Here is a 22,636-nt window from a genome sequence, read left to right as displayed (position 1 = left end):
ATTGCATTGATAAACCTTAGTATTTAACAGAGAGATAAAATTTAACAGAGGTTAAAAACCAAAAAGCGGACCTAAAACGTTCTGTTAACCTAAAAAACCTAAAATGTAAAAGCTGTGTTGTATTTAACATGTTAACCATGTTTTTGAACAAACAATCTTGTGAGATTTTGTAGGATAGACCGAAAAGTCACCAAACTAAGTCACCGAGTTATGTTTTTACATTTTTTGAGAAATTCAGACGCAAGCATTATGAAAAACTTTATTAAAAACAAGCCGAAAATATACTAAATTAGCTAAATTATTTCGCTAGAATAACCCAAAAATCACCAAATTTAGTCAATAATAATTATTCACACTTCTTGAAAAATTGTTAGCTGTAAATGCAATTATTTTGCATTTTTTTTTAAATAAACCAAAAAATACCAATTTTTCAGGCCTTTAAGCACGTTTTTAACCTAAAAAAAACAGTTTATCGTAAAAGTACTAATTATTGTATTGCTATTGTATTGTATTGCTATTGTAATTTATACTTTCAATGAGACATCTATTAATAACTAATTTAAATTTTTATCAACCTTATTCAAAAGTAATTTGGTAAAATGCGACGTAAGTTTTGAAACAGCTAATATATGTCCTTATTATTTATTTAAAAATTATAACGTTCATCAGAAAGAAAAAAAATGTTAATAGACTACAATTTTCTAAAATCGCGAAACTCCAAAGTAAAATAAAATTTCCAAAAAACAAGCACATTACTTCCAGTTGTTGAAAAAAAAATGGGAAATGCTCTCCAATTAATTGCATTTAGGTATCTGGAATCAACTATACGGTAGAAAGTATACAAAGTTTCAAACAACGCATCGTCTCCCAAAAGGACTGAATGTTGGTTATTTATTGTTTTTGGAATAGTGAGGTAATTTATGGGCATTCGAACGGCTCGATTAAAGTCCGGAAAGTTGGCAATCATAATATAATAAATACAATTTATTTAAAAACAAATATCAGATACGATTCATGAGGGAAAAATATGTTCCGTAATAAATCCCAAGTGTACCATTACAGCAAAATATACAAATAATCGCCAATATATTCGAGGAAATACCGCACACCGTGCAGTTCAAAACAATAAATTACCGCGATATGGTGAATTTTTCCGTCGCTCCGTCCACATTATTCACCAAGAAACGCAATTGCTGCAAAACTAAAACCCAATTTGTAAACATCAGTTAATTGAAGAATATTTAGCGGACCCTCTTGTCCATTCGGTGTCCATGCGCATTCGTTGACATGTCAACGCGATTAAAGTAATTTACGACGCCAGTTAAAATCGGCTTTAATGATTACCTCTTCACTTGAAGCGTAATCCACCTACTCACCATCCTAAATCAAGGGTTAATCCACCTATGTTTCATAAATTATTTAGCTACTGAACACGTTTGATAAACCGTCATTACTTTCACCGAAAATTTATTAACTCGCACAATCCGGATTTATTGCGCCCTTTCAGGTTTTAATGCGAAATTGCTCCCAAAAACGAGATAATTTGTCTCTCGTTTGCAGTCAGTGTGCGATTATTTCTGTTTATTCTTTTAGTTGACCGGAAAAGCCTATTTTGGAACAACTACCGTCCTCTATTGGAGCTTTCATCAACCAACTTCCGAGTTTCACGCTTTAAGCTCTGACACAATCGGATGTTTTCCATTTTGATAGAGTGCTAATTCGTGTTGCAAATTTAAATTGACGAATTTATTTATGATTTTGAATTTGCACTATTGATTTTGTTCATGTGACATTAAAAGCTTCCGAATTCGACCTTTATTCACTCGGCGGGATGATTGATTGTCGAATAAAACTTTATTTTCACAATGCATTACGAGGGAACGTGTAAACGAAACTCAAAACTGCACTAAAACGGCCTCAGTACACAACTACAAGTTTTCTATTTGGTCTTCGAAGGCAACAGGAAAAATCCAAAATCATAATAAAAAAGCGTTATTGTTGGATAAATTTTCGCATTTCATTTTTCAGATAAAGATCACTGTTGCAATAGGGGCAAAGTAAGCAAAAATAACAGCATTTTTTAACCAATTCGTGACTTTTCGTGTTTTTTTTTTGATAATATTCTGATATTCTTCAAAATAATTACATATGTAACTGACAAAAGTGTTAAAAACTCTCAAGAAATGGAAAAACAATGCCATTTTTAATGATTTCATGTTCTGGTTTAAGAATATTTCGCAAATAACTGAGTTTTTGCTTTTCGATTAAAAGTTGCTGTATAACAAACACAGCCAAACATGGATTCTGTTATTTCATTTTGTTTATAATACCATTCCGAATTAACGAACAAAGTTGATAGAAAATTAATTCTTCTACATTTTTTTGGCTTGTTCTTGACAATGCAAAATATGTAATAATAAAACGCAAAAACTGAAAGACGGGTTTAAAAGCTTTAAAAAAATACTCACAGTAGTCACAAATTTTGTCATTTTTCTGCCTATTCTTCAGGAAATATTGCTCAAAAGCAAATCAAGTGAAACTGCCCGTGCGTTATCTTACAAAATACAGTGGCACACAATTCGAACGAACACACAACTGATTTTAAAATTTATAAAGTCCATTCGGCATTAAAATCCATTGTCAAATTATTTCAACGTTGGCAATTCCATTTAAAATTAGTCGTCCAGGCTTCTTTCCTATGGCAATGTGGCAGGGTTTTAACATAATTTCAACATTTTTGACAATGACAATTAATTTAAAAAAAGAGGTTTACGTTATAATAACTGATCGTTCGTTCTAACCGACGTCCTCTTTATGGCGCAATTTCCAAGTTAAATAAATTCTTAAGCTTGGAATAGATATACGAAATATTGCTGGTTTTTAATTAATTTATTAAGAAAGATATACAAAGTGACTTACAAGTAACGCATAAAATTTGTAATTCTTTTATTTTTCAAAAATAAAAAATACAAAAATAAGGTAACTTTTTTTAGCATTTTAATTGAGCTCAAATTTCACCTAACTGATATCATTTCTCTTTAAATGGACCATTTTTTTTCACTTCTAAAAGACTTTTAAATTATCTGTATAATAGCATTAACAACTTTAAACATTAAAAAAATATTACCGAAATAATGTTTCAATAGTCGAATAGTGAAATTTTCAGCAAATAATAACTTTAATATTACCTCAGGTCGTCATTTATTGCACTGTAATAAGTATATATAAAATAACTAACTGATTAATATTTATATAAAATTTTTAAATCATCCCGGTATAAAGTCCAACAATTCTACGGTTATGGGGTTATGGTATGGTTTACCTTTTAGGTATTAACCCGTATTATTACCTTAGGTATTTGATACTTTATGTTTTTAGGTACACAATTTAATAACCGCTCGTGTTTTCGTAAAAACATGTGTATTTTAAAAATTGAGCAGTGCAAAATACAATGAAATACAAAAAAATAAAATTTTGAGTATTTATTAAAAAAAAATAAGTTTGTATTGTAGCTCATTTGTGAAAAAGTCTATACATTTGAAAATAATTTTAGGTGATGTAGAAGATTTGTCTGTACGTCATTTGTATATAGGTAAAATGATTAATTTTCTATAACTTTTTACGGGCAATAATGGACTTTTTCAAATCGCTAGGACAGCCAGTATAAAGTGATTTATTGTAACAAAACAGTTTATTTTAATAATACACTTGAGGGACTTGTGTACGACTCACAATACCAACCTCTTTTCTTTTATATAATCTGTGCTGTGACCATAGAATATAAATATAAGAGAGAGGCTATGACTAGCTATGACCATGAAAGAACAAAAAAATTACGTAGATTTAATAAAGAAGGAAAATTAGTTCCATATTTTAAAGTAGAGCGCGACGCAGTAGTGCAGAAATCGGCAGAATTAAAGTGATCTGTTAAACATTTTGATTATGACTAAGAGATGGCGCAAGAGTGTTTTCAACGACAAAGTCCCAGAAATTTTAAAATTCAACTAACACAGATAATCTGGTACGAACTTGATAAAAAAATTGCAAAATTGCATAGCCTTCTGCAGTTTCTAACACTCAAATGAATGCTCATATTTTTTGTTAGTTAAGAGACATTTTTACGTCCCTGATAGTGTCTGCAGATAAGATGTTCTTGGTCTAATTATTAATTAGTAATTACTATCCCTACAATTGTGAAAATGCATTTACCAAAATTTGTCCATGGTATAAATTTATTCGACGATTGTTAAAGCAGCTCTTAAAAGGAATTAGAATAAATAGCTTTTTTGTTAAACCGCATTATTCTTTTTGAAAAAAAAATATAATTACGGACAGACTTCCTAGTTTGTAAAATAATGTGAAACGAATGTTACAAAGTGCATAAGTTAGCTTTGAATTTCAATAATAGATAATAGGTACGTTTTAACATTTAACAATCAATGTTTTACAATGTTTTAACATTGTAAGATTCAGGTCGCAGTCCTATAGGTCTATAGGCTAAACAGTAAGTAGATATGTAAATCAAAATTAAAGATTAAAATTAAAATGAAATAACTTTCGGACGACTTAAGTAACATTTTCTTCACGAAAATTGTAAACTCTTTATAAAATTTTAAGTTTATTTTGAGTTTAAATTTTGTGAATCCAAGTAATTTACAAATCATAAATTTCAGTTTAATCAAGAAAATGATCAAACTAGACACGAACTTCAAGATTAAACCATTACAAGATTTGTAAATATTTAGAAAATTTTCAAAATTCAATTAAATTCAAATCGCGTATTTAACATTTTAGCTCTTTAAAAATTATATAAACGCTAACGTCGCATATTTTCCAAAATTAGCCGTTATAAATTATTCATGCACCTCAAAAAAATAATAGCTAATATAATTTAGTATTTTCAATGAGAGATCTAATCATTAGTTCCTTTTTTGGTCCACGCTCTCTGAAATGTTTACTTTGGGAACGGCTTGACTCCGCAAAATGTCAATTTAAAGGACAAGTACTTAAAGTAGGTACTTAAAGTTGTCATAGCAACACTTTGCGGACTTAATTTATTTATAATTTGAAAAAATAATTCTTACTGTTTCAATAATTTGGTTGGAAATGCATTTTTGTTTTTTTAGAGAGCTGGTACCAAAAAAGTTTGTATGTCTCATCTGATTAAGAAGTCGGCTCCTTCGGCGCCTCGTCCATAATTCGATTTGTCCGCTAAAACTCTATTTTGCGGATTTGTTCCATACTTTTGCGCAACGCTGTATTTTCCAATACGAACTCTATTACAAATTTTGAAAAATTGGATAGTCTTCTCTACTCACCCCTCCAAAAAATTTCACCGTTTTTAGTTAGTGATTGAAATAGATTAGAGTCATATTCATTCCGCCTCTTGATAGATAGAACAAGAATATCACATAAGATGGTTTTCATTTTAAAGAGTCTTTACAAATTCTAACATATGAGTGATGGGTGAAAATTATTAGATGTTAAAATGTCAAAATTATTGTTTGATATTTGTAATTTTACCTCTGATGGTGAGAAGTTTTCATTTCAAGGCCTGCGCGAAAATGCTGTCAACCGCCACAAAATTCCCTAAATTTCGAAATTATTTTTTTTTGGTGCAAAAGTGTAAAGTAGAAAAAATACTGTATTATATCTTGTTTATAAGGCATTTTGTCGCGCTTACTCAATTATCTCAATTACCTAAACCCGTGCGTGCAACAAAATGCGTCTCATAAAACTCGTATCATATTATACTGTTACAGTTTCAATGTCATAATTAACACGACTCAGTTGAGCCCCGAGACACGTTACTTCAGTTTAATTACAAAATTAAAGTGGGTGACAAAACCAAATGTCCACAACACTGTGTTCTATTTCGAATTTACAACCCAGCAACACCCTGTATTTATTTTATTTCCTTATAAATTTAGTCTTAATTATGGTCCTATTCCAATTATTTAATCATTCTAAACAAAAATTAAGGCAGCTTTTGACTAATGATGACAATTATTAAACATCACAAATTTATTTATGACACATTTTCACCAAACGGTGTTGCCGGGTTGTAAATTCAAAATAGAATATTTTATATATAGAACACATTGTTGTCTTTGTCATGTGTTTTTTGTGTGTTGTGTCATCCACTTTAGGCATTTGCCCGTAGGTAGGTAGGTACTTTTTTATGTCTATAAATGGTAATCCAATTTATATTTTTTATTCATCGACACTGTCAAAGTTTCCGGTTTTTCTCCTGTGTAAAGCAGTTTTCACAACTGCTTGCCATTTCACAGTACAAAACGTCAGATAACTTTTAACAGATTTGAAGCAATCTTAAGCCTTATTGAGTCTAATTCGAGAAATAAAATGTTGTATTCAACTCGATTTCGTGTAAATCGCTTCATTTATTTCACCTCGTGGATGATAAACCACTCGTTTTCACTCGTGGTTTGATAATCCACTCGTGAAATAAAACGTCCGATTTACACTCAAACTCAATAAATAATAAACTATTTGTAGCCTATTTTATTCCCACTAGAGCTACAAAAATTGGACCTTATACTGGCAAATGCACATCTGTAGACAAACCTTTTAATTTTGTATTGGCGTAAAGCCTACTCTAATTATAAATTCAAATGATCACATGGTAATTTGCCTTCACAACATTATTCTTTTTTATTAAAGTTTCAATATTAAGATTTTGTTTTTTTATCAACAACTTGATAATGGGGGACAGTCGGAAAATTTTCTCTTGTTTTCGATTTATTTCAGTCTCCTCTGTAGCGAATCCCAAAAGCATGGCCGTCAATGTTGTGACAGCCTCTATGATCATGTAATTGATACTGACAACAAAACAACAAACCTATCGATATTATCAGCCATTAAAACCCTTGAACATTTTAAAGTATCTTATCAAAAATATTGTTACAAAAGAAATCTGCTGCTGAACTACGATATGTTGATTCAGAAGTTTCTATTTGTTTTTTACATTTCATCCCTCTTCTGGAGGTAAGTTTCAATGCCAATTATTTTCAAAATATCGTAAAAAATAAAAAATAGAGAGAATGTGTGCGCTGACAACCGCAAATTTCCACCCGACTTCAAATTTGGTATAGCTACAGCTTCGTACCAGATTGAAGGCGGTTGGGACGCTGATGGTAAAGGCGAAAACATCTGGGACCACCTAACCCACCAAACAAACTTGGTCAAAGACCACTCCACTGGTGACATCACTTGTGACTCCTATCACAAATCCAAGGAGGATTTAGCTCTACTTAAAGACCTTGGTGTAGACTTCTACCGATTTTCCCTATCATGGGCTAGAATCCTTCCCACGGGATACATCGACGGCCAAATCAACGAGGCCGGAATCAGGTATTATGAAGACATTCTCTCGGAGTTGGAAAAACATGGAATTGAAGCAATGGTTACGTTATACCACTGGGATTTGCCCCAGAAACTCCAAGACGATTTCGGCGGGGTTCTCAACGATACTTTCATTGACGTTTTTGCAAATTATGCCCAACTGGCATTCGAACTCTTCGGGAGTCGAGTCAAGTATTGGGTGACTTTCAACGAGCCGTTTATTATTTGCCAACAAGGATATGAAAACGGTAACAAAGCACCGGCGATTACGAAAGCTCCAGGCATCGATTTGTACACTTGTGCTCATGTGGTTTTGAAAGCTCACGCCAAAGTGTACCACATTTATGATACCTTTTATCGAAAAACACAAAAGGGCAAAATTGGATTAGTCCTAAATACAGACTGGTTTGAACCCGCAAGTGGCGATCCGAAAGATTTAGAAGCATCCGAAAGACAACTCCAGTTTCAGGTTTCTTCCTCAAAATATTGAATCGAATTTTGAGAAAGCTTTTTAGTTCGGTTGGTTTGCACATCCTATTGTTTATGGGAATTACCCCCAAGTGATGATTGATCGAATTGGAGAACGAAGCATAAGGGAGGGTTTCAAAACGTCGCGATTGCCCAAATTTACAAATAGCGAAATTGAAGAAATTAAAGGAACTTTCGATTTTATCGGTTTGAATCATTACACCACTACCCTAACTAGATGGAAGGAAGATGAAGCAATTGGTAAGCCCGAATCATTAAAAGACATTTCGGTAGAGGTGTTCAAAAATCCATTTTGGGAAGGTTCAGCGTCAAGTTGGTTGAAAGTACGTTTTTTTTAATGATTTTTGGAAAAAATATTTTCGATTTGTAGGTTGTTCCATGGGGAATTCGGAGAATTTCAAAATGGATTAAAGATACGTACAAAAACCCTGAACTAATAATCACAGAGAACGGATATTCCGACGTTGGTGGTATTTTTGATGATTCTCGCCGAATCAACTATTACCGAGTAACTTAGTTTACAGTTTTTCAGAAGATTCAACGCTTTTTTTAGGAATATTTAAGTAATGTTTTGGAAGCCATTTATGATGACGGTGTTAACATTACCGCATATACAGCGTGGAGCTTTATGGATAACTTCGAGTGGTTAGAAGGCTATACGTAAGCACTTTTCGTTGCACTATATCATTTTTAACTGATCAAAATTTTAGCGAGAAGTTTGGTCTTTTTTCTGTCAATTTCACCGACCCCGCTCGTCCACGAACCCCAAAGTCTTCAGTCAATTATTTCAAAAATGTTACGAAAACAAAATGTGTTGTAGAACAATGTTTGTAATAATAATAAAATTTCTCTACCGGTACCTTTTTGGCGTAAAAACTACATCTTCTCTAATTGTAGTTCAGAATGTATCAGATTAAATTCAGAGAGTATCAAATGTATTTACAAATGACTTTCTAAAATACATTTGATACATTCTGAAATAAAATTGGAAAATTGGAAAAGTTTTTATTATAATAATATGAGTAGGGGAGATTAGGGACAAAAGTAACAATTTGTCCATTTATGTTAATATCTTTCTGTTATTAGTATAAATAGGTATTTATTTAATTTGTGGAATAACAGTAACTCTTTGTCTTTCTCGTGAACCAAATTAAAATCAAAAGTGCAATTAACGGAAATATTAAGTTATTTTAAAAGCAGCATTTGGTACAACTGTCCCTACACTTAGGGTTAGTTGTAACACGATGTCGGGATAACAAATAAAGGAAAGTTAAGTAAGAACGAATTTTAGTAATTTTTTATTTTATCGTGTTAATAAATAACAAATTAAATTAACAATAAAAAATACACAAAAAAATGCATTCTAACAAATTAACAAAATACTCAAACTACAAGACAGTTATGCAAACATAATTAATTTCATTAGTGCAAGCCTCGTGACCACAGACGGCACTAAAGTCACTGCATACACTGCTTATTTGGTCTGCAGTTGGAAAATGGTTCGACGCAAACTAAACAACAATATTCATGGTTGTCTTTAACGGGCAAATCGCTTTCATCTTACTTGTTGTTTTCTTTTTCAGTAGTTTATTTCTTTTTTGGCTTCATTTTTAGCTTTTTTAAAATCGTTTTTTCATTGTCTTGAAATAACGAGTTTTGGAGTGACTTTGATTTACGTTCTCGTTCTTCTTCTACTTCTAATTTTTTTGAACATTTTTTTAAAACCCAAGATCTCGGAGAGGTCATAGAAAAAATTTTTGTTACATTTTCTGACCTTAATTCGATTTCCTAAGTACTTATTCTCGACTATTCAACGTTCTCTGCATTAAAGCTAAGAGAATTCTGCTTTTTTTTCTACATAATTGCCTATACTTTGTATCATAATTCATAAAAACAGTCCTTTTAAACAGTTTCTTCTAATTATTTTTATTTTCAACTCATGTGAGTAGATAAAATAGCACTTTAACTGCATTGATAGATGAAATAAGTTTTAATTTTATAAAATTAAATCGGTAATTAAATTTACAAATTCCAACATATTAATTTGAAGAGTTAACAATAACTACTTTTTCAAAAGCTTGAAGCCCAGCTACAGAAAAAAGAGGTGTATTATACACGACGATAAAGATTGTTAAGCTATTCGTAACTTCGTCACTCTTGAACTTAACCTTTTCACTCGTAGATAAACAATCTCTTTATCACTTTGAATAAAAAATAACTATTTTTGAGAAAATCACAAAATCGAAAGTACTCGAGCAACTCTACTAAAACCTTATTAAATACTTCAAGATGAAGCAACTTCAGATTAGTAGTTACTATAGTACTCTATGTACCACAATATACATACGTACATACATAAAGTAAAATATGAAATATTTGCTTTTACTACTTAAGTAACATATAAAATGTTACTTCTAGTAGACCACAGCATGTGGCGTTTTAAAAATCAAGGTTGAATCTTAAAATTTAGCACCCAAAAGTCAACAACCAAAAAAGACCTAAAACCCTTCAAAAAGCACTAATTTTTATGGACCCCAAAAGTACCCGAGTATCTATTAGCTGTTTCCAAACTATAAAAACGTCAACGCCGCATTTTAGCGAATTATTTTTTTAAATAAGATTGATAAAATTTTAAAATAATTTTATTGATGATTAGATCTCTCATTGAAAGTATAAATTACATTAGCTATTATTTGTTTTGAAAAGCATTGAAAAGCATTAATAATAAATAACAGCTAATTTTGAGAGAAAATGCGACGTTGGCGTTTTTATAGTTTGGAACAGCTAATATAAACCACCAAACATTGGGCACACGGAAAAACCATTAAAAATCACCCAAAATTATCCCGAGAGCACTTTAACATACCGTATATTTAGGCATTCCAAATGGCTTTTTATTTCTGAACCAGATCAATTGGCGCAAGAAAAACAACACCAAATCAAAGAGGTACATTTGACGCTTTACAAAATTAGCCTGAAAAAATTTATCTTTTCCCAAAAGTGACATAAATTACTTCAAAAATCATAATCTTTATTGCGCAAAAATACTCGAAAATCAATAGACCACCAGAAAATAGGCACATGGGAAAACTGTTGAAAATCATCCAAAAAACACTTAATTACATTAAAAGCACCTAAAAAAACATAATAAATAATAATAATAATAATAATAATAATAGTAACAAAACTTTATAATATAACTTAACTCTTAGAAAAATACAGACTATAATTAAATAAATAATCTAGAAAAAAAACTAATCGATCATTAGAACTTATTCTTCTTGATGGATTTTCTTGGCGTTTAAATTAACTGAAACAAAGTTTAAAAACCCGACACACTAAACATTTATTTGAAAAACAACGCGTTTCAGCCACAAAGTGGTGATCCTCAGGTGAGAATATAGACTGATAAACTGATTTAGATTCTCACCTGAGGATGACCACTTTGTGGTTGAAATGCGTTGTGTCTTAAAGTTTAGTGTTTTGGGTTTTCAAACTTTGTTTTAATTAGAATTTATAATTAGAGTAGGCAGTTTTTTATGTTTGTGATTAATAAAAATAATTCTAATTAAATAATAGCCTTCGAAACATTTATTATTATTATTATTATTATTATTATTATTATTATTATTATTATTATTATTATTATTATTATTATTATTATTATTATTATTATTATTATTATTATTAATTATTATTAATTAGACTCTTCAGCTTGATTAATTATAGTAATCGCGTTTTCATACGAGTACAAGTTAGAAAACTAATAAAGCCTACTGCTCTAATTATAAATTCGCATGATCACATGGTATTAACAATAAGAGAAGTTGATATTACATGAATTTACAAACTTATACATCATACTAACAGTAACATAAAGAAACAATAAGTAGGTAAAAATAAAAAAATCAGTAATAACATTTACGTTGTATTGAAAATAATAATTCAAAAATAGCAAATTCAAATATGTTGGTAGTAACCAGGACAATCGCTCACCCTCTGCAATCCTGCGCATTATCCTTTCACGCTCAGGCAGAATCAATATTAGGGGAATGTCAGCATACCGCTGTATTGTGTAGAGTAGAAACGCATGCGTCTGTATTTTATTGCGACAACAAAAATAATATAAATTGTCCAAGCCATGTGTCTTGTGCTCTTTCTTACAAAATGTAATAAATCCACAGTAAAGAAATGTCTAAAAAAACACACTAGTGAATAAACCACTCTGGGTCCAAGGTTGGTAAACTGAATTCTTAAACTCGTGATAATCTTTCAGCTAATTTTCAGGAATTGTAGAAGAAATCTAGTATGTGGAGTGCCGTAGTGCCTGCCGATGTTGAAAGTCCAGCTCCTTCGGCACGGTCTAAACACAGTGCTACCATAGTTGGGGAAAATATTTACCTCTTAGGCGGGCGAAATGGTAATTTACCCATGAAAGATTTCTGGAGATATAATCTGAGTTAGTTGGTTTCCACTCACTGATACCCGAAATAAACACAATATTTTGTAGTAACCGGCAAATGGCACTTACTGAAATCCACCGGTGACAGACTTCCAGCATTGCAAGAACACTCAACTGTTGCGTATAGAAATTGTCTTTACGTGTTCGGAGGCGAAGTCGGCTTTTCAGCGGGAACTGAAACTCCTCTGTGGTGCTATGACATCAAAACCAACAACTGGAAGAAAATCAGAAACAAAAAAGGCGTCATGACGCCAAAAGGCCGTCGAGGGCACACAGCTTTAGTCCATCGCGACCAAATGCTTCTATATGGAGGCTATCAGGACCTACGAGGGTCCTGTAGTGAATTGTGGGCTTTCCATTTTGGTAAAAATTCGACGAAAGTTTTCCCGTTTAATTATTTTTTTCTAGAAACTGAGTCTTGGCACTTATTATCGACCACACCAAAGAATGCCAACATCGAGTCGCTTCCACCCCCGCGTCATAAACACTCGGCTGTTATTCATGATGATTCCATGTGGGTGTATGGCGGAATGACTGACTTACAGGAAAGAGGAGATTTGTGGAAGTGGGATACGCATTCCAAGTCTTGGACTTTTATTAAAACTAAGATCAATCCGGGGCCCTTGCACAGTCATGCCGTCTGTAAGCTTCCGTCTTCGATGCTGCTCTTTGGAGGGGAAAGAGGTGGACACCCTACAAATGAATTGTGGAAATTCAGTTTTGGTAAGGAATTTGAAGCCTTATACGGGTTCGTCAAGTTTTACACTCAGGCACTTTTCACCTCTTTGTAATTTATCTGAAATTCTAAAAAAATTTGTATGTGATTTTATTGTATAGAAGAACGATTTGACCAATTTTTCAAATAATTACTTGTATGGTGTGTTTTTTCACTTTCGCTTAGTTAACTATAGTCTAATGTCAACGATCTTTGGTCCATAAGTGTATTTTGAGGTAGTGCCTAATTAAATTTTTGAGAAAATGTGTCGTTGATTTTTAATTTCTGTTTTTATATTAGGGCAGCTTTTTTCCCATGAATTTTGGTAAAATTGTAAATCACTTCCACAAAAGGTCTCCATCAGAGTGGTTGTTTTCAAAAATTTATTACATTTGTCGTGCGATCATTGTTGGGTCTGAAGGTTGAGGCAGCTGGTAAGAATTTTTCAGGCCCGGATTACCATTTATTTTATCTGTTTACTGTAAATGGAATGTTAATCTTTAAATCTTACGGCAAGTGTTCATGCGGATTGTAAACGAAGAATTCGTTTATGCTTAGACCAAAATAGTCATCAATTTGAACATCTGTTGTAATTTATTAATAAAAACATTTTTAACACGTTAGTGTGCTTATTCCGGTCCTGGCTTTAAAACCGCCCGATGGGACCGTGCCGCTAGTTGTAAAATTTCTGCAATCATTTCTGTTATTGGGGTAGGTAGTGGGTCCTTTTGTAGCGGGGATTTATTTCTTCTCAATCTCGTTCCTCATAAGTTAGACTAAAATTTCTGATAATAATATTAAAATGGCTTTTAATCCAATTCTAACAATTTTTTTCAAGTCAAATTTTTGCAGAATAATTTTATTTCGTATTTCCGATCCATTGATGTAAAAAACAGCTAATGTGATTTATTGGTCAAATGGTTTTTTCTTTTTTATTGGACAAATGAATCAATAGAAAAAAATATTTTTTTCCTAGCGAGATTGGATATCAGTGCAGTGGAATATATTTATTTCATATTTTTTTCTCTCTTCTAAGAGGTGTAAAGTGCTTAAGTGTAAAACTTGACAACCCCCAGTAACAAACTGTCGTTAAGTAATGGTTTTGAAAATAACTAAATTAATTTATTCAGTTCAAATTATAGCGTGAAGATTTTATATTTAAAGAAGCACTCGTTTAAAAACAGTGTTATTGAATTAGAAGTGATTTTACAGCATAATCTTTAACAAAAATCTTCCAACGAGTGGATAAAGTTTTCGTTTAACGAGTAGTTAGCAAGACTCAGATCCTCTGAGAGCTGGCGCATACGTTTACATTTGTTTCTCATTGTTTTTAGCCGCAAATTTGGACTTGAAAAGTTTCTTGTCGTTTGTAGTAATTGTAGTTACCGGAAATATCTTCCATTGAAATAAACTGATAGATACGTTTTAGGGAATAAAATGTTTATTAATACAGTGCACGGCACAAGAATTTTTGATAATATGAATAGTACTTTAAAATGTTGACAACACGGCAGAGGAAAATTAATTTCTTGGTCCACTCCGTAATTCTTTTATTTCAATTCAAAAAAAAATGAAATTTATGCCAGAAATGGAGTTCGAAGCTCCCACACAAATAAACATGGTAGCCACAATTTTGAAAAATTCTCAAAACGTCATGCTAAAGGACACATTTCCTCTATTTGTTATATTTTTTATTTGTACCAAATTTTTTAGTTTTTAAAGAATTTTGCTGCGTTTCTGGTATTTGTATAAACTTTACTAAAAATTCCTTTTATACCTTTTATACCTTTTATTTCACGAGTAAATTATCAAGTGAAAACGAGTGGTTTATCATCCACGAGGTGAAATAAAAGAACCGATTTACACGAAAACAAGTTGAATTCAACAATTTCTTTTTCGAATTAGACTCAACAAAGCTTGAAATTGCTTTAAATCTGTTAAAAATATTATGACGTATTGAGAAATGACAAATAGTTGTCAAAACTGCCTTAGGCAGGAAAAATATCGTGTTGAAGAATAAAAACCTTTATTTTCATCTTAAAAACGTGTTTAAAGTCAAATGTAGGTAACACAATTTTTGTTAAATTTTTGACTTGTTTCGAGCTACGTGACTGGAAAATGTTTTCAAGTTTTCAAGTAGTAGAATTCAGAGAAAATCATTTCTACACCTTTAAATCGAAATTGAAAGGTTTTCTGGCAAGAAATCGTTTGTACAGCTCGGTTGAGTTTTTTAAATGTAATGTTTGTCAAAACTGTCTTACACAGGAAAAAAACCGGAAATTTTGACAGTGTCGAAGAATAAATACAATTTTTGACATTTTTTTGAAACGGATTGTTATTTATTAGCGTAAATTTCAAAGATTAAAATTTAAAAAAAAAACAAAAAAAACTGTTGTTTCTAACTTGATTTTGTGTGACGTTTTTACTATTAAAAAAAAACAAAAATAAAATAATATTTTTGGTTACTAATGCAGAGTGTGACCTTCCCTACTGGTTACTATAGCTCAACACACTTGTCTATGTCTTGTTGAAAGATTTCTTGCCGCGCTGCATTTAAGGCTACGAATAATTCCTGATGTTTTTTGTAAAACATTTATCCATATAACTCTTCTTTTGAGTGTATTATAGACGTGTTCAATGAGTATCAAGTCAGAAGATTGTTCTGGCAACAAAAAAATCAAAATTTCGTTACCTTAGTAAAAGTTTCTTTTTAATTAATTTTTGTAATTTTTGGTGTAAGGCAAAACAAGAAATTAAAGAATAAGATCCCTGCACCGATGGTTTAGTCAAAACGAAATCGGTTCTTCGTCCGGTTTGTATTCCAACCTACACAATGATTGTTTCAGCGAAGCAAAACATTCACTCACAGTTGCAAATTCGAAGAAACAAATTCCTAAGCCCATAAAATTCTGTCTACGCGTTTGGTACAAGGATCTTATTTGTTAACTTATTGTCTTGCTTTACACTACAAATTTTTATGCAAGATATTGCTAATCTCATACAACAAGTTGTTAAAGGATATTTACGAATGTAAAGGAATTTCTGTTTTACTGTGACCAGAACCAACTCAGTGGTACGTTGTCGGGAAGCATTTGTAGATCACGAGAAAAATCTTGAAAAAATTCCTAAAGTTAAATTTAAAAAAATCTGGAGCTACAAACTTACTTTGTAAACTTCTTCAGTTTTCATTATTTTTTAAGGTTTTTATGTTTCGCACTGAGTAATCGTTCGCTAACATAAATTTACTATCAGATTTTAGCAGTTTTTTTAATTGAAAAAAATTAAAATCTATTAAAAAATTCAGTTTGTCCATGTGCCAACACTGTGAATTATTTCCTAAGAAACTGTTTCAAAAATAATTTATTTGTATTGTGGATCAAATTCTATTGCGATCTTGACTGTTAGACAACGTTGCCACATATAATTTATTTAAAATTTGTTATTTATCAATATCTTTATTACAAATATGTTTTTTACCTTTATGTGTAAGCAATTACCTTCTACCACACTCTATTGTGGTCAGTCAGTTTTTGAGTACACGGTATTTAATTTTTTTTTTAATTGTAACAATGGCAAACAAAGTCATTTTCATGAAATCTTTAAAACATACTCTAATAAATAAATAACAACTTCTTTGAAAAAAATACCAATTTTTTTTATTTATTACATTATTATTTAGAAAAATTACAAACATCCTTAGACTTTTCTGGTGTGCATATTTAACTTTCCCGGCAATGCCAAAATGCTTATAAAATATACATCTTTTACCAAAGGTCTAAAAAATTGTGTTTTCTCTTAGAAAACTCTTACCTATATAAGCTATACTTTTTTTGCACATCTTCTACAGGAGCATTTCTATTACCATCTTCTGGATCGCAGTCCCAAAAGCGAAACCTTTTAATTATCACAAAATTAACAATAAACAACAGTTTATTATCGGTTACAACAATGTTTATTACATTATAAAAAAACTAATGGAAATGAAATTCGTAGTTTCGTTCAAAAATTAATTTATTCAATTAATTATTTGATTTAAATATGTCACTACCGTCGCCTCGTTCAGACTTACTAGTCATTATTCCCACCAAAATTGCCTCTAATCGACCAACAACGTCCCCTTTCCTTTACAGTAATAATAGTAATTGTAAAATTAGGTTCTTTGCTTTGAGAAATTTTCAACTGTTGTTTAATCATTTCAGCAACCGAAACTTGGGAAAAAATCATCACATCTGGTGCCAAGCCGCAACCGCGGTCCGAAAGCGTTGCCTTCTCCGTCTCGGATTTCTCCGTAAACGAATCCGCCGTCACCGAGAAAGCCGTCCGTCTCCGTTCCCGGACTTGCATCTCCGCCGACCGCACCAATCGCCACTCGTCCTACCTCCCCAACAACCGGATCGCCCCCTACGAGAAAACCTACATTTTTCGCCCTTCTCACACCAACTACACCGACGGCAGCGATCCCACTCACACCATCGAAGAGAAAAAGAGCTTCTTGCAAGAAATCTCCAAAATCTCCCAAATTTCCAAAATCAACAAATGCAGCTACACCGTATTGACCGGCTGCACGACGGACAGCACCGAGAGCCTCCTCAAACAGCACGCAAGCCCGCATTTCGACGAAACCGAAGCAATTCCTTCCAAAAACGCAATGGTCAAGTCAAAATCCGCGTACGTGATCAAGAAGAAAGTCCAAGTGGAGAGCGAGACGATAACGCGAGAGCCGATTTCAGTACCAAATTTCTCGGTTTTGACTCTGCCAACTCCAGTTCTGACACCAGTCGAAGCGGCGAAATTGGTGTATTTGGACACCGATGATGAAAATGAGATTCTAAACGAAAAGTGCGAGTTTGATAAACCTGTTCTGAATCCCCCTAAAAGAGGCGAAAGCTACAGCTCGCACCTGGGCTACGCCGACAACCCTCTCTACCAACACATGATGAAACTGAGCGAAAAAGAGAACATTTCGTCCACTTCCGACTATGCCAGCATTGAGACAATGAACCGACTCTCCTCAGCCAGTAATTACAGCGTCAAGACTAACACAGCACCAGAAGAGCCCAAAAACCTGGAAAAAGACGGCCCTTTTGGTTTTTGCAACCCCAATTATTTGGGACCCGACATCAAAGCGTTACTAGATCCAAGCGAGAAGAAGCAGATTTCCAAGCTATTGACCCACCCTGAAAACAAGGATTCCGAAGAGAATCTTTTGGAGCTGCAGGAGTACAAGAATGCGAAAGTGTATTTTAGGGCTTCGACGCGACTTCCATCCGAGTCCCATCGCAGCAAAGAGGCGAAACGAAGGGCACATAGTGCCGGAAGGGCCGACAGCCACAAGGTTGATAAAAACGAGGCCGATTTTGACCGGATTATTGATTTTGTTCCATTGTATGTCTATGTCATTGGAGGGAAAGAGCATGGGCAAGTTACGATTTTTCGGAGGCCGATCTCGATGTGGAAATTAAACCTGTTCTAATTTTTTTGCAATAGACGTGCCAAAGTTAGAGTTCCAGGAGTTAGATTTTCTACCTTTTCTAATAGTTTAGTTTAGATAGAAATAAAATGAGAAATTCGTCCAATACGTTGTGATCAAGTTTAATAAGAAGAGTCACTATTTTCGGACGAAAGCCTTGTAGATTTAGTCGAAAGTGCAATATATTTTCAAATTTCGAATCGTATCTAGTTTGTTTGACACAACTACGGATAACTACAGGTTAGGAAATGAAACGGCGTACAGATAAAACGTTCTTGTCGTCTATAGTTCCGTTATTGTCGCCTGAGAGCGCACTTGTTCCATTACCGTCTAAGTTTTCAGAGCAATGAATTTGAAAAAAATGGTTCGACTTGTGTAACGGTTAAGACATAGCAAACTAAAAAGTACAAGCAGATAGAGCAATAAATTCTCAATGGTAAGACATAAACGTAATGCAAAAAATTAATCGTAGACTATATTTTAAAAAATTCAAACTTTTACAATTTGCACTGTGTGCAATATTCTTCAAAACGCTACGAATATGGTTACAGATGCAAGAAAAATGTTAGGAAGAAAGTTGTAGAAAATTATGTTTCCTACAAAAATTTCTGCAAGACCATATCCCCGTCTTCAACGGTCGTTCAAAAATGCTCAAGCGACGGATTTGCTTTATTGTACCGGTGGTCAAGTATTGGAAAGTTAATTTTTACCTAACCGTTGAAGATAGAACATGGTGTCGCAAACTTTTTGTAAAAAAAAATAATTCTCTACAACTTTGTTTTTCCATTTTTTCTACCGAATTCGCAGCGTTCGCAAAAATATAAGGGTGAACGCAAATTGATAATTGTAAGCGATAATTCTTTACGCGTCATCACATATTTTTCAAAACACTGGGAATACGACTGAAGATTCAAAAAATGTAAGGAATAAAGTTGTAGACCAATAAAAAAGTCCGCGACACCATACTTTTATCTTCTTAGTTTAATTTCATTTAAATTTAATTCTACTAATCCACAAATTTATTCATAACGTTTTTCTTGTATTTTTAACCATATTCGCAGCATTTTGAAAAATACGGGACATAGGGCAAATTTTAAATTTTAAATAATTTTTTTGTCATGTTTCTTACGAAAATTAAACAGTAAGTTAAGAGTACAAAGCTCAACATTTCTGCATTTTTTTCTAAGTAATTAGTGAAGTGGTTGGATTTAAATTAATTTAAAACGATTTGGCGCCGAAACGGTATAACGCTCGAAGCGCTCTCATTTTTACATTGCCGTACTATTTTTTTGGGTTCAGAAAATCCTGCGTTTTTGTATTTCGATTCATCTCCTAAATTATAGTTCTCCGTAGACACAACTGAGGGGTCTATTTTCATATTTAATTAAGGAATTAGAAACAGACCTCTCGATTAAGACTATTGAAGAAATTCAATTTGAGTGGCCCTTGATTTATGTTTTTAGGCTAGTAATTGTTCAGTCATACCAACAAACAACGTCACGGTCCACTCATAATGAATTTATTTGTCATGTTACCAAACACCTACAAGCCAACTGTAAGTACAACTAAAGACATAATTGTAGAATTAGAAATTTTGTCGTTTTATCTAATTACGTGTAATGTAATTTTGAGTTTGATTATATTTTTCTGTAGAAAATTTGTTGTTGAAGTTGTTCTTTGTATAGTCCAAATAATAAAACTTTGTAGTGAATGTTCTATCGAACTGTCTGTTTTTTTTTTATTTTTCACGAAAAACAATCCTCCAAACTTAACAGAAAACAATAAAAACAGAAAATTTTCTGAAAAATTATTTCAAGAAGAATACATATTAAAAAGGAACAAAAATAAAACATTAAATAAAATATTGATTAAATAATGAAAATAAATAAAATATTATGTTGGTCCTGAAAAAAACAATTACAAGTGAGAAAAGTACGGACAAGAATAAATTGAAAAAATTTGAAAGAATATTACAATATGTAATTTAGTTACAGAGTTATAAGTGTGTAATACAAAATTAAATAATTTGCCATAAATCACAAAACTACAAGAAACAATTGGAAAACTACAAATATCCAAAGTAAAAAAAGTGAAAACGCGTTTGATAAACGAGTACAAAAAAATTAAAAAAAAATTCAAATCTACCTAAATAAAAAATTATTTATTCCATCCCACACGATAAAATGATATTTTATTCACTGTTTACTCTATGGTAAAATGAAATTTCATTGTCCAGAGAAATATGGTTCACAACCATTATTATTTTTCCGTTTTTTGACATTTTTTCATTGTTAATTTTTTTGGCGTTTAATCAAAATAACTCAGAAATTTAATCAAAATAAAATTTTGTATTGTAAAAGTTGTTTCAAAACTATAAAAACGCCAACGTGGCATTTTACCAAATTAATTTAGTAAATAAATTAAATAATTGTAAAATAGTTATTAATGATTAGATCTCTGTTTGAAAGGTAAATTACATTAGCTATTATTATTTTCTGAAGTGAATGAATAATTGAATACAGCTAATTTTAAAAGAAAATGTGACCCTGGTGTTTTTATAGTTTTGAAACAGCTAATATATAACTTTTTTTCGTTAAAATTGCAAAAGCTGCACCATAACCATAACTTAACAATTAAACATGAGGATTTAAACTTTTTTTCATTTTTAAATAGTTTTAAAACTTTTTTAAAATTAAACATGAGATCGAAATTATACTGAATTAGAGCAAGCTGTGTCTGCGGAACTTTAGCCGTTTTTGTTGTCTTATGCTGGTTTTACACAACACAAGATGTAGCTAAAGTAACACTTCACTTTCAAGGTGTGCTCTATTTATATAAATTTTCGCTCCCATGTTATAAAATCATGAACAAAAAAAGAGTTAGATTTCTGTTGTTAATTAATTCTAACAATCGTCACGCGTTTCATTATTGTCATGTCATCTAAAATTGATAACAAAGTCAGTAATTAAATTTCATTATTTGTAATCTGATTGTAAATCCTAATTGAGGAAGTATTGCCCGGAAAGAAGGAATGAATAAATTTTGACTAAATAATTGCCATTTTATTACTGAAAGTGGAAACATGTCCAAGTATTTAATTTTATTGGCTTTCATTTTAATATCTACTAAAGTAAAATAATATATTTTTTTATAAACAAATAATAATTATTTTTAGGGCGACTATGTACCCGACTCCCAACGTGCCGAACTGGTTTTTTACAATAAAACAATCGTAAAAGACATGCACTTCAGATATGGTAAATACAACCGTACCATTTCAGCAATGAACGCCTCTTATGTTCTCCTCCGCGATTTTACTGACGCTAAAATGATGGTAATTTGAGTAATTTTGTGTGATTTTTCAACAAAAAAATTACAGTTTACAATCCACGGTGACCAATTTTTTCACAATGAGTTTCGTTTCACTGGCCAAAAACTCGCGATAAATGCTTGTCAGCTCTGGAAATTAAATATGTTTCACTTGGTTGAGCAATTTGAAAACGTTGGTTTGGTGATGGATCTTTGCAATTTGAAAAAGGTAATTACGGAATTTTTTTTTCCAAAATGTATTGTGTTTGTTTCAGGGACCGTATCACATAACCAATTTTATTTTTGATTCGGATGTTTATCCAAAATATATGCCTAAAGGACTGTGGAGAGTCAGTATCAAGGTGAACCACGAAAATGTCGGAGAAATTCTTTTCGTGCGATGGTATTTTGAATTAAAATAAATACAAACATTAAGAAGTAAACTAATAATACAACAAAACTGCTTATTAAAATGGAAAACAAAAAAATATAGAAATGAATTCTTACCTAATTCTTATATTTCCATATTCTATTTAGTTTTAAAATTACAGTTTTTCAATTCAAAGGTTACCAAAGGTTATTTGGAGCTTTTTTACTAAACCCAGTTCAAAATCACCAAATAACATTTTTTATTTGAAGACCAAAGTTACCAGTAATAGGCAAAAATAATAATTATTACTCGATATCACATTATTCGTTTCAATTTGTAGACAGTTTACCCGTTGATTAAAAATTTCACAAAAATAAATTTTTCTTAACTTAAATAATCTTCAAAAAACTGCAGTGTTTTTAGTTAATTAGGGAAGAGATGGTGATGAATTGATGATAT

General features: G+C 31.9%; 3 protein-coding genes across 5 annotated transcripts; all 3 read left to right on the top strand.

Annotated features, from left to right (window-relative positions):
- The first annotated feature begins 5,673 nt into the window (after positions 1 to 5,673).
- Positions 5,674 to 8,710, top strand: LOC135265426 (myrosinase 1-like). Of its 3 annotated transcripts, XM_064354909.1 has the most exons (8): positions 5,674 to 5,834; positions 6,150 to 6,167; positions 6,769 to 7,005; positions 7,057 to 7,831; positions 7,878 to 8,174; positions 8,222 to 8,359; positions 8,405 to 8,511; positions 8,562 to 8,710. In XM_064354909.1, exons 3-8 carry the CDS (start codon positions 6,953 to 6,955, stop codon positions 8,683 to 8,685), a joined length of 1,494 nt encoding a protein of 497 aa, XP_064210979.1. In that variant the 5' UTR covers positions 5,674 to 5,834; positions 6,150 to 6,167; positions 6,769 to 6,952; the 3' UTR covers positions 8,686 to 8,710. The 3 variants fall into 3 exon arrangements, with proteins under 3 accessions (XP_064210979.1, XP_064210978.1, XP_064210977.1); XM_064354908.1 differs by lacking the exon at positions 6,150 to 6,167 and having other exon boundaries at positions 5,775 to 5,838; XM_064354907.1 differs by having other exon boundaries at positions 5,804 to 6,163.
- Positions 8,711 to 11,893: 3,183 nt separating this feature from the next.
- Positions 11,894 to 20,221, top strand: LOC135265415 (uncharacterized). The gene is made up of 5 exons (XM_064354892.1): positions 11,894 to 12,087; positions 12,139 to 12,310; positions 12,362 to 12,676; positions 12,722 to 13,036; positions 17,228 to 20,221. Exons 2-5 carry the CDS (start codon positions 12,160 to 12,162, stop codon positions 18,499 to 18,501), a joined length of 2,055 nt encoding a protein of 684 aa, XP_064210962.1. The 5' UTR covers positions 11,894 to 12,087; positions 12,139 to 12,159; the 3' UTR covers positions 18,502 to 20,221.
- A 1,274-nt stretch (positions 20,222 to 21,495) lies between these two features.
- Positions 21,496 to 22,318, top strand: LOC107398707 (uncharacterized). Its single transcript, XM_015983836.2, has 4 exons — positions 21,496 to 21,628; positions 21,674 to 21,832; positions 21,878 to 22,036; positions 22,083 to 22,318. Exons 1-4 carry the CDS (start codon positions 21,581 to 21,583, stop codon positions 22,227 to 22,229), a joined length of 513 nt encoding a protein of 170 aa, XP_015839322.1. The 5' UTR covers positions 21,496 to 21,580; the 3' UTR covers positions 22,230 to 22,318.
- The last annotated feature ends 318 nt before the right edge of the window (positions 22,319 to 22,636 follow it).

The sequence above is a fragment of the Tribolium castaneum genome, chromosome 2, assembly GCF_031307605.1.
Source record: "Tribolium castaneum strain GA2 chromosome 2, icTriCast1.1, whole genome shotgun sequence".
Classification (NCBI taxonomy): Eukaryota; Metazoa; Arthropoda; class Insecta; order Coleoptera; family Tenebrionidae; genus Tribolium; species Tribolium castaneum.
This window is presented reverse-complemented; position numbering and strand designations above follow the sequence as displayed.

What these genes read in the sequence shown, in the direction of transcription:
- LOC135265426 (XM_064354909.1), top strand. Translation starts at nt 6,953, where the DNA reads ATGTTGATTCAGAAGTTTCTATTTGTTTTTTACATTTCATCCCTCTTC. An exon ending in GCCGAATCAACTATTACCGA is followed by an intron (nt 8,360 to 8,404) that starts GTAACTTAGTTT and finishes CGCTTTTTTTAG; the next exon opens with GAATATTTAAGTAATGTTTT. An exon ending in GAGTGGTTAGAAGGCTATAC is followed by an intron (nt 8,512 to 8,561) that starts GTAAGCACTTTT and finishes TCAAAATTTTAG; the next exon opens with CGAGAAGTTTGGTCTTTTTT.
- LOC135265415 (XM_064354892.1), top strand. Translation starts at nt 12,160, where the DNA reads ATGTGGAGTGCCGTAGTGCCTGCCGATGTTGAAAGTCCAGCTCCTTCG. An exon ending in ATTGTGGGCTTTCCATTTTG is followed by an intron (nt 12,677 to 12,721) that starts GTAAAAATTCGA and finishes ATTTTTTTCTAG; the next exon opens with AAACTGAGTCTTGGCACTTA. An exon ending in ATTGTGGAAATTCAGTTTTG is followed by an intron (nt 13,037 to 17,227) that starts GTAAGGAATTTG and finishes TAATCATTTCAG; the next exon opens with CAACCGAAACTTGGGAAAAA.
- LOC107398707 (XM_015983836.2), top strand. Translation starts at nt 21,581, where the DNA reads ATGTCCAAGTATTTAATTTTATTGGCTTTCATTTTAATATCTACTAAA. An exon ending in TTACTGACGCTAAAATGATG is followed by an intron (nt 21,833 to 21,877) that starts GTAATTTGAGTA and finishes AAAAAATTACAG; the next exon opens with TTTACAATCCACGGTGACCA. An exon ending in ATCTTTGCAATTTGAAAAAG is followed by an intron (nt 22,037 to 22,082) that starts GTAATTACGGAA and finishes TGTTTGTTTCAG; the next exon opens with GGACCGTATCACATAACCAA.